The sequence below is a fragment of the Neomonachus schauinslandi genome, chromosome 6, assembly GCF_002201575.2.
Source record: "Neomonachus schauinslandi chromosome 6, ASM220157v2, whole genome shotgun sequence".
Taxonomy (NCBI): Eukaryota; Metazoa; Chordata; class Mammalia; order Carnivora; family Phocidae; genus Neomonachus; species Neomonachus schauinslandi.
The window spans coordinates 28,466,698-28,481,665 of NC_058408.1; the positions used below are offsets into that span (position 1 = coordinate 28,466,698).

Consider the following 14,968-nt stretch of genomic DNA (forward strand, 5'->3'; position numbering starts at 1 on the left):
TGTAGGGTAGCTCTATTTTCAACTTTTTGTAGAACCTCCATAATGTTTTCCAGAGTGGCTGCACCAGCTTGCATTCCCACCAACAGTGTAGGCGGGTCCCCCTTTCTCTGCATCCTCTCTTGGCCCATCTCTCATCATTCTTTTGCATGCAGCCTTATCGCCCTTACTCCTCTCTTGCCTCATCATACCTTCTTGGAAAAATCTCTGGTTAAATACTCTTCACCTATTCTACACCTGCACCTGTGTGGTAGCAAAATGTGGGTGGCGAAAAATCCAGGCCTATGCTGACTCCTTTTAAATTCGTGATGCCGACCTCAAGAGAGTTCTTAGCGCTGCCCGGCATTCCTACTATATTTTGTTAGTTCCTTAGTTCTTCTACTTTCCGAGAAAACTATTTGATCCTCCTCCCCCTCTCCCAAGTATCTAACACATCCTCCTCTATCCTCACTCTTAGATGATAATTGGGCTTCCTATCTCACTGAGAACATGGAAGCAAAACAAAGAGAACTCCAACTGGCCTGCTCCACAACATCTACCCACCCACCTTCCTCAGCGAGTATAGACGAACTGTCCACAATCTATCCAAAGCCAATTCCTCCACTTATGCATGTCCTATCTTCTCTCGTCTGTTCAAGAACATCATTCCAGCAATTCTTCCCTCTTTTTCTGTATCATCAACTTTTCCTTCTCTGCTGGATTATTCTCATCAGCATAGAAGACATGCTTTTATCTTACAAAATGGCCTCTCTTGATACCACATCGACCTCCAGGAACCACTTGATTTCTCTTTCCCTTTACAACAAAACTACTCATGAAACTGTAAATATTTACTATCTGTAATTTCATTCTTTCCATTTTCTCATGAACCCACTCTAGTCAAGTTTCTGCTCTTACCATGTAACCAAAATTGCTCTTATCAAGGCACCAATGGCTTTCATGTCACTAAATTTGATGGTCAGAAGTTTCCATTTTCAGTGATGGTGGAGTAGAGCCCATCAAATCATCTTTCTTACAGATAATAGCTTAAAACTGCACAAAATATGAAAAGTAACTACATGAGGGTATTAAAGCATAGCCAAAAAGCAATCAGAAAATTCAGGGGAGTTGGCACTCAGAAGAATAACAATGCATTGGGTAAGTTTTCTACTTTTATAGCTTTTCTGCCAGTGGCTGGCTGTAATTGGCTCCATTCAGGCTGTCAAAACTTGAGTAGAAGCTCATAGTCTTACTGGATTGAAGGATTAGAGGCAAGAGTTTGAGGCAGTTGGGAAGTGGAGAAGGGAAATATTGAAAGGAGAGTCACAGAGAGAGTCCCACAAATTCTGAATATAAACTGCCCAAACCTCTAGGTGACCTTTGAATTATGCATATGTAGAAAAGAATCCAAACAGCCCAACAAAACTAAGTGAACCGAACAGAAATTTTAGCTGCTGCTACCACAAAGGAAGTTTGAGTTCAGCTAGTTAATTTCCTGCTTAAAAAAATTAATTTTCTTCAAAGGAATATAACACAATCTAGAAGCTATACAATTTATCATTCATAATGTCCAGAATGCAACCCAAATTTACTAACAGAATAAGAAATAAGAAAATGTAACCTATACTTGAAAGAAAAGGCAATAAATGGAGACTGATCATGAAAGCAGATAAAGATTTACTTTTTTAATTTTTAAAAAAGATTTATTTATTTTTTTATTTAGAGAGAGATAGAGTGAGTTGGGGGAGGGGCAGAGGGAGAGGGAGAGAGAGAATCCCAAGCATACTCCTCACTGAGTGTGGAGCCTGACATGGGGCCCTGTCCCACGATCCCGAGATCACAACCTGAGCCAAAATCAAGGTTGGTTGCTCAACTGACTGAGGCAGACACCTAGGTGCCCCAGCAGACAAAGATTTTGAAGCAAAGATTATAACTTTGCTCAAAGATATAAAGGAAAATATACTTGTAAATAATGAATAAATAGAAAATTAGTAGGAAATATTATCAAAGAAATACAGAGTATTAAATAGCACCAAATGGAAATTCTAAGACTGAAAAATATAGTATGTAAAATAAAAATTCACTGGATGAACTCAACAGCACATTTACAATGATGGGAAAAATTGTCAGTGGACTTGAAGATAGGTCAATAAAAATGAACTACTCTGAAGAACAGAGAATAAAAATAGACAGACACTCGATGATCTGTGGGAAAATATATAAAGACCTATTAACATACAGGTAATTGGAGTCCCACTCTGAGAGGACAGAGAAAATGGAAACATAAAAATAATTGAGGAAATAACGGCCCAAATTTCCCTAAACATGGTGAAAGATGTATAGATTCAACAGGCTTAGCACACCCCAAGCATGATATAGTCAAAGAAAACCATGCTTAGGCACATTATAGTTAAATCACCAAAAGCCAAAGGTAAGAGAAAATCTGGATAGCAAGGCTGAGAAAAATGATATGATACATACAGGGAACAGTAATATGCGTGATGCCAGATTCTCGTCAGACATGATGGAGGCCAGAAAATAGTGGAACAGCATCTTTAAAGTGATGAGAGAAAAAAGGATACCATCAACCAGAATCCTATATCCAGAGAAATAATCCTTCAAGAGTAAAGGTAATATAAAGACATTTAAAGATAAATGTAAAATAAGAGACTTCATCAGCAGGGCGCCTCGGTGGCTCAGTCATTAAGTATCTGCCTTCGGCTCAGGTCATGATCCCGGGGTCCTGGGATCGAGCCCCGCATCGGGCTCCCTGCTCAGTGGGAGGCCTGCTTCTCCCTCTTCCACTCCCCCTGCTTGTGTTCCCTGTCTCACTGTCTCTCTCTCTCTGTCATATAAATAAATAAAATCTTAAAAAAAAAAAAGAGAGAGAGACTCCATCGCCATCAGCCCTGCACAATAAATGCTAAAAGAAGTTCTTCAGACTGAAGGGAAATAATACCAGACGGAAACAGACATGAAAAGCATCAGAAATGATAAATATTAAAGACGATTTTTCTTTTAATTTCTTTCAAATACATGAGATGTTTTAAAGCAAAAATTATTACTTTTTTGTGGGATTTATAATATATGGAGGTTTAACACATAGAACAAATATAGCATAAAGGAAGGGTGTGGCAAATGGGCCTATGTGGTTGCAAGATTCTGACATTTTACTTGAAATAGCACAATATTAACTTGAAGCAGGTAAAGTTTAAGGATAAATACTGTCATCTCTAGAGCAGTCACAAAAAAATGCGAAAGGTATAGCCAAAAAGCCAATTGATAAAATGGAATTCTTAAACTATTTAATTAGCCAAAAGAAGGAAAGAGAGGAAAAATAGAGGACCCAAAAGAGATTTGACAATCAGAAAACAAATAGTAAAATGGTAGATTTAAATTCAACCGTATAAACAATGACGTTAAATGTAAATTGATTGAACACTCCATTTAAAATTCAGATTGTCAGAATGAATAAAAGTAAGAGTGAGTCCTAACTATTTGCTATTTACAATAGTTGCATATTAAAATAAAGACACAGAAGGGCGCCTGGCTGGCTCAGTCAGTAGAGTGTGGGACTCTTGATCTCAGGGTCTTGAGTTTAAGCCCCATATTGGGCATAGAGTTTACTTAAAAATAAAATAAAGTTAAATTAAAAATTAAGAAAGACACAGATAAAGTGAAAGTTAAAAAATGGAAAAAGGTATAGAATGCAAACAGTAACCATAGGAAGACTGTAGAGGCTATGTTGATATCAAATATAGTAGGTATAGAAACAAAAATTATTAACAAAAACAGAGAAGGACATGTCATAATGACAAAAGGGTCCATTTGTCAGGAAGATGTAATAAGCAAATATTATACCCAACAACTGCAGAATACACATCTTTCAAGTGCACATGGTACAGTCACTAAAACTATATGCTGGGCCATGAAACAAATCACAACAAATTTAAAAGGACTGAAATTATGCAGAATGTGTTCTCTGAGTATAATGGAATTAAATTAGAAATAAAAAGAAAATATGTAGCAACTTTCAAATATTTGAAATTAAATAACACATGGGTCAAAAAATTCACAAGAGAATTTAGAAAATATTTTTAACTAATGGATAATGAAACTACAGTATGTTAAAATTTGCAGCTGACACAGTTTTTAGAGGGAACTTTAAGTGCTTGAAAGGCATAAAATCAATGACCTAAATTTCCGCTTTATGAATCTAGAAAAGCAAAGCAAAATAAATTCCAAGGAAGTGGAAGAAAGGAAACAACAAAAGAGCAGAAACTAATGAAATAGAAAACAAACATTAAAGAAAGGTCAGAAAGTCCTGATCTCTGGGTTGTGAAGTCAGGGCTCTCTCTAAATAAATACATTAATAAATCTTTAAAAAAAAAAAAAAGACCTGAGGTGAGATCAAGAGTCGGACGCTTAACCGATTGAGCCACCAGGTGCCCCACCTCTTCTCTTTTCTATCTACACTCATTCCCTTGGTCATCTCATCCAGTCTTTTTTAAATTTTTAAATTTTTTTTAAAGATTTTATTTATTTATTTATTAGAGAGTGAGCAAGAGAGAAACAGCATGAGAGGGGAGAGGGTCAGAGGGAGAAGCAGGCTCCCCGCTGAGCCGGGAGCCCGACGTGGGGCTCGATCCCAGGACTCCGGGATCATGACCTGAGCCGAAGGCAGTCGCTTAACCAACTGAGCCACCCAGGCGCCCCATCTCATCTAGTCTTAATGGTTTAAAAGCTCTCACATCTTTGCTCAGAGATGTCTGGTGTCTGGCTCCAATTATTCTAGACCCTCTTTAGGATGTGGGGCTCTTGGCATCAATTTGTCCCCTGCTGCATCCTGGTCACCAATGCTGGGACTCTAAGAAAGGTCCTACTTAATCATATAGCGGCACTAACACCAAAGACTCTGCTCTATGCCAACATAGTGCCAGGTGCTCTGTGTGTGTGTGTGTGTGTGCGTGCGCGTGCCTGTGGGGGGGGTGGCTCTCTAGCCTCTTCTCTGTGCCAGGTACTGCGGGGATCACCGCCCTCAGGGAGCTCACAGTCACGTGAAGGTAGAGACGATGGGCTGCAACAATTAGCCAGGGTGGTGAGTGTTATGCTGGGCTCCAGCAGAGCACCAGGGGGTGGGGGTGGGGAGCACCAGAAGGTACGCCTGGTCTAGTGCGGGAGGCGAGGGCGGTGTAGGAGAAAGGATCTGGCCTGCCATTCAAGAAACCCGAGCTCTAGACCCTAGAGCTGCTGTGTGGCCCCGCCTGGGTCTCCGTTTCCTCACCTGCAAAACAAGGGGGCTGGACTAGACCGGAGATTTTCCAACTCCTTGGAACCTAGGGTTCTGAGGATCGCCTTCCTGGGAAGAAGGGGGTTGGGCAGTTGGAGCTCCTGCCCCTAAACTCTTTCAGCAAGGCTGCTTTGATCTTACCTATTGGTTTCAGGCTTCCATGTTAGATGCCATTCACCTAAAGGATTCTGTGGCTGAAAAAGTGTGAAAATCACCCGACAAGGGGAATCCTGAAGACCCTTCCAACTCTACAGCCTGAGACTGACACGGACCAGTTCCAAAGGGTGGGTCCCGGCTGCTGGATGGTGAGGCCAGGGTGCCCCCTCAGTCTCGCTTCCTGCCAGCCTGCCTTCCGGCCCCTGGCTCGGGGTGGGGAGGCTACAGGTCCCCCTCTACAGCCTGCCGAACTGTCCAGCCATCCGGGAGCTCTGGTTGGTTGAGGCCAAGAGTAAAGGCTCTGCCCCCAGCAGGGACCCAAACTCAGGTAGGCACGGGGGCCAGGTGGGGCCAGCTCTGGGCTGGCAAAAGGAAAACGGAGAGGTTGGGCAAGAAGCGCTTCTTTCAGAGTCAGAACTGGCCCCTTGTCTGCGAAATGACTTTTATCAGCTTGGAGGAGCCAGTGAGGTCGCAGGGCGGGGGAGGCGGGGTTTGACTCCTAGTTTTGTCTCAAGAGCCTTTTTGGAGGACAAGAATTTTTTACCCAGATGTTTCTTGAATTACAAAAAAAACCCCCCAAAACCCAAAAAAAACAACACCAAGTGAACAGTATGTGTCCAGGGCACCAGGGCTTGCTCTAGTCTCTGACCCAGGTTACAGGGGCTCCCAGGGGGCTCTACAGTCAAAGGGAGGTCCCGAGAGGGCAGCTGAGATGTCAGCCTAACTGTTGGCAGGGGCTGTCTAAAGGCAGTTCCAGCCAAAGGGAGAGAAGAGCAGCCTCGGCTTCAGACTTGGTTCAGATTCTGAGTCCATCACTTACTAGCTGTGTGACCCTGCATAAATAATGAGGCCTCTCTGAACCAAAGTTTCATTATCTGTGAAATGGGAATGGTCAAACCTGCTTTGTGGCATCGATATGAAGACTAAACATAATTACATAATTAATACGTGGTTACTCCTCTCCAGGTCTACACCTGTGCGCACGGCGCAGCTGTCCTCCAGGAAAACTTTGGGCCCCAGAACGCAGGACTGTGAGCTTGGGAAGATCCAGAATGACACACCTGGGCCCCACTGGCCTTGGAGGCCTGGTTGAAGCTTCCTTTCTGAGTGAGGTGTAGAGAACAGGATTTTAATGGCTTTGTGTAGAGAGGGTTGGATTACGGCCTCGAGATTTGAACCACTTGATTAATATGGAAATGTTTTTTAATTTAATTCACCAGTCATGAAACTTCTTAATGGTCGACTGATGGGTCTGGAACATTGGGAGCATGCAGCCCTTTCTTATATGGAATATGTCTGCTGATCTGCCATCAGTGGGGCTCATCAGCTTTGACATACTCCCCTGAGCGGGCTGACACACTACTCAGTGACATTTGTACTCTGCCGACTCGTGGCAGGTGTCTGAAGGATGACCAGTTAGGGTGGGGCATGCCTGCTGGAGTCATTGGGGCACTTGGGGGGTTCATTAGCCCCATATTCTGACCCACCAAACCAGGTGGCCCCAGACTAGATGATCTTCACGGTGGTTTCTGGTATCCGATATTCCACAAATCATGACTTTCTACTCATCAGCATGTCTGCACAGCAACCCGCGCTCATAAGATGTGCAATGTTAGCATGCCTCAAGGTAGTGTGAGCTTCTGAACCACTGGGTTGAATTGTGTACCTTACTGCCTTTGTATCAGGGCTGTCTTACCATGTTCTAGGGCCCCAACAGCTGGGAAGGCTCCTGTGAGTCCATCAGAGTATACTTGGGCTGGGACACAGCATGCTTGGGTCTCAGCCTTGGTTCTGCCACACACTTGCAATGTGAGTCTGGGAAAGGCAATTTCTCTTTTAATCTGTACACTGGAATGTAATACTCTGAGCTCTGCTTGTCTCACTAGAATGAGGTAAAACTCAAAACAGAAAATGAATACCTTAAGGCTTTGAAAGGTAAAGGGGTTATTTTTTGGTCCCTCAAGTAAAAAGACTATTGTTTGTATTAACAACTTCTGTTCACGCTTTCTCTGACCGAGTCGGGCAACAGAATGCACTGCATTTTAAGAAGTGATGCACAAAGACTGCTTTGTCTCTAGAGTAGCTTGGACTACCGGCGGGATCCGGGTCCTGGGCCAGGCCAGCTGCAAAGGGGCAGGAGGAAATGGCTTCAAGGCTCAGGGACAGATAGACTTGAGCAGCCTGGCCGTGGGGGTCTGGGAGACTCTGCTTTGTGGGACCCTGGGACCTTTCCTTTGGTACCATCTAGGCTTCCAGCTGCTTCTGGTGCCCCCCACTTTGGTCCTGTCCTCTGCTCCTAGACCCCAAGGCCCTCCCATGCTCATACGCTAGTCGTCTGAGGGGCCAGAAAGGCCCACCACCCTCTTGGCCAGGGATGGCTGATTGAGGACCTTTGTAGCCCTTTGCCACTCCTACACATTAGATGCACCCACAGTCACATCAAGTGACATTTCTTTGCTGTTAGTTTTAATTTCCCAGTGATCACACCACACATGGGAACTCTGGGGGAAGTGAGACGGCTAATCCACCCATTGTTGTCGAATACTTAGAAATTCTAGCTGTAACCACGATGGGGGTGTCAGACCGCATTTTGCTTTGCAGCATTGTCCCACGTTGGACTACCATGTTCACGGCCGTGAAAGTGATATACACCGGTAACGAATGGATGTCACGCCCATGAGCTGGGGAAGCCAGACACAGCAAGCGACATCCTGACTCCATTTATATAAAGTGCCGAACAGGCAAAATTACTGTGTGGTGTTACCAGTTCGGATCGTGGTGACCCTTGGGGAGTGGGGCTGTTTACAGGCACAGCCCTTCGGGCACTGGTAACATTTAGTTCTTGATCTGGGTGCTGGTTGCGTGGGGTGTTCGGTTAGCAAAGATTTATAGAGCAGTACACATGTAAGTTGTGTGTTTGTCTGTCTGTCTGCGCTATTGTAAGGAAAGCTTAACCATCCGACATTTCTTGATTTTGAATTTGTAATCTGAGCTCGCATTTCAGAGCCAATACATGTTTTCAGGTCTCAAGACATTTTCAGGGGCCCCAGACCCAGTATATTAACAATCTGGGTCACAGACAGGCCACCTTCCTCCCCCTGGGCTGAGAGCCAGCCTGTCCTCCCTAGACACTCTGATCATTACCCAATCGAGAGATGACCCAGAAAGTCAGGGCCACGGCTCTGTAGAGAGGCTGTGCCAGGCACCACCCTCCCGAGCTGGGAAAAGTTCATCTTTAGGCTTTCCCTCAGCTTTCTCAACCTTCTCCACCCAGATGGCCCTGACATGCAGTGATGGCCTACAGTGGTTCTGTCCAGGCCACCACTTGGAATTTACCACCTGTGTCTTAGGAAGTTCCCCGTGTGCGTCTTATCCTGTATGTCCCTCTTGTGGCTGGGGCCCACCACCTCCTCTGCTCTTGTGATGCTCTAAGCACCTCATACAGGACGCAGGTAAGATACACTTTCAGTAAACATGGGATCCCCTTATGTCCTTGACGTTTCTTTCCCTACAAGTGCTCTGCCTGGTGCATTCACAGGTGGGGTGCCTTTTCCCTCTCCAAGCTTGGTGACATCGGGCACATCCGCTCTCTCCTTAAGTCTTACTTATTTGTCAGATGAGGGCATCAATGCTGGCGTCATCTAGTCACTGTGGGGCTCAGATGCGCGGACACGGAGCAGGTGCTTATGCATGGTGGTGCCCGTCTCCCTCAGGTGGTGCTCAGTCCTAGCCTGGCGCAGGCTCAGTAAGAGGAGAGCCTGGAAGGGAGTGCGCAGCTCTGCTTTCCTCAATGGTACCCCCAAATAATCCACTGCTCAAAAAAGTTCACAGAAATGCCAGCAATTTATTGATTTCCTATATTTCCACAAAAGCAAATACATAGTGCATCACACAGGGAAACTGGGCCTGGCCAGCGCAAGGTTCTTATACAAACATGGGGCAAATGGAAGGCTGGGCTCCAGAGGGGCTCCAGGGTACCTCCAGCATCATCCCCCGGGCTTCCCTCGGCTCATCTCCCCCTGCCCATCCCATCCTCCCAGCCTTCCTCATCCTGGCCATCCCACCTTTCAGCCAGGCTCTGGGGTGGACAAGAGAGAACATCACTGTCCCCACGTGTCTGGAGAACACCCTTCACTGCATCACTAGGGGAAGCGTGGGGTCTGCGATGCTGATGTGGCCCCCACTGGACAGGCTGCTGGTGGCCAATGACCAGATCTGTCTGAAGCACAAGAGATCCTGGGGTTAGGGCAGGGACAGGCAGAGACTGAGTAGTCTTTGTCCTTCCCCATTGGCCCCAAATTGGAATGTCTTGTTTGGGGTGTCAGCCCTGGTAGCATGAGGCCAGTGTGGGCCTCGGCAAACCCCTTCCTCCCTGTCTTTGGGAAATGCCTCCTCAGGACTCTCTCAGCGTTGCCTCTTCCAAAGGCCACGGGTCCGAGGCCCGGGTGACGGGCCCAGCTGGCGGGCTGAAGAAAGCACAAGAGGTTACAAAATCAGGCCTGGCCTAACTGTCCATCCAGCCCACTGTTCCCCAAGGCAGAGGGCTGGGTCCACCTGGCTCTTCACCCTGGCTGGTGACAGAAATCCAGCAGAGAAGTGGCAGGAAGTGAGGGCAGGGCTAAGGGAAGGGGCACCTCCCTGGGGGTGAGGGGCTGAGAGCCACAGCCTCACTGGTAGTGGGCTATTTCTCTCTTGTCCTGACTGGATTGGACAATCCTCTCACACAGGGGGGATCCCCAAAGCCAAGCACCCCGTGTCTCCTCCTTCTTCTCTGAGAATGTAAGCTGCATGAGGACGGGGCAGTGGTCTGTTTGGTTCACGGATGTATCCTGTGTGCTTACAACACTGCCTGGCACATCCTGGTGCTCCATACGTATTTTTTTTAAGAAATGAATTCCTCTGAGCCCTGGTGATCGGCAGAGGAGTCATCCTGGAACCTACACCCAGGACAGCCTGGTGGGACCACGCTCCCACGTGGCCCCTGAGAGAGAGGGAGTCAGGAAGAGGCCTTCCATCATGAGCAACAAGGGGGGAGGGCATCACGGACCCACAGCAGTGGGGGACACTGATTAAATGGCCCATCATCACAGGGCTGGCCCCAGTCTGTCACATGTCTTAACAGGCACATCCGTCATCCAGAAGGGTACTTTTCTGTTCTGACTGCTGAGGTAAGAAGTGGGGTTGGACGGGGGGGTAGAGCGGGGTGGGGGGCAGGGGGCCTGGGAGGAGGATGAGGACGAATGAAGAGTGAGGAGCTCCTCTTATTCTTCTAGAGAAGCCTGTGGACCAGGGAGCCAATTCCTAGCTGGCACCAACAATGTTGGTGCAGGCGGCAGAGGCAGACATCAGGAAGCCTTGGGAACCCACGTTCTGCTCTATCTTACAGTGTATACTAAGGGCTATTTACAGCGAGCTTTTCCATGAGGCTCTCCTGAGGTCCTCCTACTTCCTCTCCTCTGAAATGCACACGAGTCTGGGGTCTTGGGTGTGGCTGGTGCCCCTGACAAGCCTCTTATATCACATCCTCTGTGGTTTTCCCTAAGACAGAGTGGAGACAGGATGGCTGGTTTTCAGGGTAAGGTGGGGTTCGCCTCCGGCTGGGGCTGGAGCTGGAGCTTGTTGGTGCCCTGAAGTGACAGCTCCCTTTCCTGTTCTATCCAAATTCCCATCTTCCAAGTCTCCTGAGACCCAGAACCCTCCCTCTCTTGAGTCTTAGCAAGGAAGTATCCTCCTGGTTAATTTCCAAATGGCCACCGTCCCACCGGGGCCCCAGCTGTCCCCCTCACCACTGGGAATGTGAAGACCAAACAGCCATTCCCCAAACAGCTCTTTGGCTTTGAGCACCATTTTGCCTTCTTTCTCCTGAAATAAATAGATGACAAGCCCCTGAAGGCAGGGGCTTTCCAGGCTGAGCCTCCTCTGACGGGTATGCAGCCCAAGAGCATGGCCAGCCCCATCGCTCTGGCTCCTGCACCCCAGAGCAGACTTCAGATAGCAAAGCAAGCATGACTGTCCTTGCCCGTCCCCTGGAGCCCCAACCCTGTCCAGCCCCAGGTCCTGTGGCCCTGCGGGAAGGGAGGCATGATCAGACGACTAAAGTTTCCCATGAGATACACTGAACCTCAGCAGCCCTGCCAGCCTCCCTTCCTGCAAAGCTGCCTCTTACGGGGGGTAGGTTGGCCCGAGCCCCAGTTACTCTCCCCTCCCACCTCCCCCCTACCCTCGCCCGGGGGATGGTTCCCTCGCAAGGTTTCTTGTGGACTTGACCCTGGTGCGGGTCCCCTGCCCTGGCATGACATATTTTGGGAACTACAGGCCGCTAAACAAAAAGCACAGGTCGTGTGGGAAACGTGGGAGAGTGAGAGTCCTTTTTACCACCTCATGAGCTGCAGAAACAGCTTACTTAGCTTTTTGCAGTTTGTGGTCACACTTTTAGGCACTCATGCACAAGCATGCGTGCGCGTGCGCTCACACACACACTTACCCTATACATATATATATACCATTTCTCAGCAAAAGAAGTATTGACATGAAATATAAGCCCCTTTAACTCAAGAAAAGTCCCCCCCCACCCTTCCCAACCCCCCTTGCCTGCCAGTTCCCCCAAGGAAAAAAAAAATCTAAAAATGTTTCCATCATCCACAGTTTTCAGGTTTGCTTTCAATTGCATGTGAACTTTTCCAAACACTGCACAGGGTGGGCAGAATCACCCCTCCAGCAAGGCCTGAGGTCTTCTCAGCTGGATCATATCATTTCTGGAAAAGGAGAGGTCATCCGGTTAGCATTTCTGGGGAGACATCCCCACACCAGGAGGTCTAGCCAATACTGCCCCCCCCTTTCCACCCATGTCTGCACAGATGTGCCCCCTGGCTGGCGAGGGCATTCCGAGTCGCCCCTGACACATTTGTATGTCACTCTTGCTGAGCCAGAAGCTTGTCAGCTTTGTCCCTCCCCCCATGCCCACCCTGTTTGGTGAGCACGGTGCCCCGCACGGTGCTGAGGGTCCAGACTTCCCTCGTTGAGAAGCTATTGACTTTTGTCTTCTCTCTTTGTCCACAATCATGTTGTTGAAGCTTTTCTGTCAGGAGAAGGTGTCTGAGGTTTTATCTATCTTCACCTGGACTGGAGTTTCAGCCTCTCCCCGACCAGGCCCCTCCTCAGGTATTGGCATGCTGGCAGATAACCAGGGTGCTAAGGAGCCCCCTTCAGCTCAGGAGACCCTGTCCTCACCCTTGGCTCTTTGCAGATGGCTCCACAGCAGGGCCACCTCTGGTGACCCGCTAGGGAAGGTTAATGATGTCACCTGCCTCAGAAACACTTGGGATGCTTGTTTAATAATGCACTTTCCACTCCAGTGCTCCGGAGTCAGATCTGCTGGGGTTGGGGCCAGGAGTGTGTGTTTTAGGAAGCAGCCCAGGTGATTCTACTGGAAGCTAAGGCTTGCAGGCCTTTGTCATAGATACTGGTTCTGAGTTTTCGGTCCCTGGAATCATCAGCTAGAAATAAGCTTAGCCACATTAGGCATGTGCAGACTGGAAAGTGAATTATAAAAAGGATAAGAAAGTGAGCTGTAGGTGTGCAAACCCAGAATGACATATTGTATCACTGCGGGGGCGGGGGGGGGCATTCATACCATAGTCCATGTGAACGGCACCACGTAGGTTGTGCAGTGCATAACCTACACAGCTGTACCTGGAAGTTCTGCCCAGACCTCTGGCCTGCTGATGCTATTAGGACACTGCCCATCCCTAATGTCCTGTGGCCAAGTAGCCTATATGGCTGTCCTCACAGGCCTTGCGTCGGCCACGGCCAGGCCATCTGCCAGGTTGAAGGATGCATCTGTGCCCTGCGGAACACAGGCCTGGCCTCTCCCTCTGAGACCAGCTGAGGCAGCTGCAGGGGTCCTGGACGTGCCTCTGCCCTGGGGGGAGCCAATTCTTACCTGCAATCTGTACTTGCTTGGGCAGCCCCTTCTTAGAATCGGGAGGTGAAGTTCCTGAGGCTGTTGGGCCCGGCTAAGGTTCCCAGCATGTTCCTATCCAAGCCGTGCTGCAGGGGGAAGAAACAGCAGCTGCGTGAAATACTCTAGGACGAAACAGTGTGGGACTTCCCACAGGGCCAGACACTGGCTTCCCAGAGTGGCCTTGGGCTTGAACCAGACCCTGCCCTCCCAGAGTGGCCTTGGGCTTGAACCAGACCCTGTCCTCCCAGAGTGGCCTCGGGCTTGAGCCATAGCCCTCTGGATTCATTATATATGTGTGTCAGGGCTAAACCTGGCCTGATTAAATGCGCAACCAAACATAAGGCCGTGGATATGCCCAGGTTAGTAAAGCGTGTCTGGGCTTCCACCAGCGCTTCTGAATTTCCTATGTGGATCTGCAGAAATCTGAATAAAGGCATAAGGATTTAAGCTCGTGGTCATTACTCTTTAAACAGAACAATAACCAAAGTCAGATTAGAAAAGCTGTTTGTTTTTCTTCCTTCTGACTGTCCCTGTGCTTTTGTTTTTGTTTTTTTTCCCAAATCTTGACAAGAGCTCTTGGCAGCGAGGACACGTCCAGCGTTTCTCACATACCAGAGAGGCGCCTGGTGCTGGTACTGAGGAGCTGCCACGCTGTAGGCTGTTTACCTGTCTGCTCTCCCACCTGCAGCCCCACCAGCCCCTGAGCTCCTGCTGAGGAGTGACAGAATCTTGTTTCTGTTATTTTTCCCAGCATACCGCAGGTGCTCAATAAATGCTTTGGAGTGAATGAGGACAGCAGATGGGCCCTAGAGGCCCTTCAGAAGGGGTGCCTGGTGCCGGCTAAGAGCTCTGAGAATCTGTCAGCTCTCACTGGCCTGTGGGAACATGAGGGCTCCAGACACCAGGTGGTTCACAGCCCAAGGCCTGCTTGGTCTGGGCATGAATCACATGATGTTGGTTTTTCCACCACAGTTTTGCTTGCTCGCTCCTGTTGAGCTTGGCTGGATTTGGTGGAAAGAGCCCAGGAGTGAGAATTCCTGGGTCCCAGCCCTGCTCTTGCCATGACTCACTGCATCAAGGCAAAGTCCTGTTCTTCAGGGTGGACACAAGCCCCATGGTCTGCCTCACGGTGGTTGTAAGGACCCAGTGGGCAGTGCGTGTGCGGGTGCTCTGGGGACAGAAACATGGCCCTCGTCAAGCAGGACTAGAGGGAGCAATGGGGACCGGATGGCGAAGCTGGTTCCCAAGGGTGCTGTACAGAACAATGTTAACAAGGGGACTCTCTGGGTGCCTTGGGGGGGTGTGGTGTCAGTATTCCCGGGTGAGCTGAACCTTCTGGACCACTTGAGGAAGTTGTCATGGAACAGCTTGAGGAAGTTGTCACCCAGTCTCTTCACCTACCTCCCTTCCACGGAGCCTCCCCTGCAGCTGCCCCGTGGCCAAGCCTGCCCACACTGTGGTGTTGCTGGGAAAGAGCACTGGACTGTCCACCAGAGGACATGGGCCACCACTGGCCATGGCCTTCAGCCTTCCCCAGTCGACCTTGACCGCCATGGTCCCTCCTATCTCCCTGCTGTGCTGGA

General features: G+C 48.6%; 1 protein-coding gene across 1 annotated transcript in view; it reads right to left on the reverse strand.

Moving 5' to 3' along the window:
* Window positions 1-9,246: 9,246 nt before the first annotated feature.
* The window catches only part of PKP1 (plakophilin 1), a 49,684-nt gene continuing 43,962 nt past the window's right edge, over window positions 9,247-14,968 (reverse strand). Inside the window, exons 13-14 of the mRNA XM_021682729.2 lie at window positions 13,365-13,471; window positions 9,247-12,177 (exon numbers count right to left, since the gene is read on the reverse strand). Of these exons, the coding sequence (XP_021538404.1) occupies window positions 13,397-13,471 (75 nt within the window). The 3' untranslated portion in view covers window positions 9,247-12,177; window positions 13,365-13,396. The remainder of the gene's footprint in view (window positions 12,178-13,364; window positions 13,472-14,968) is intronic.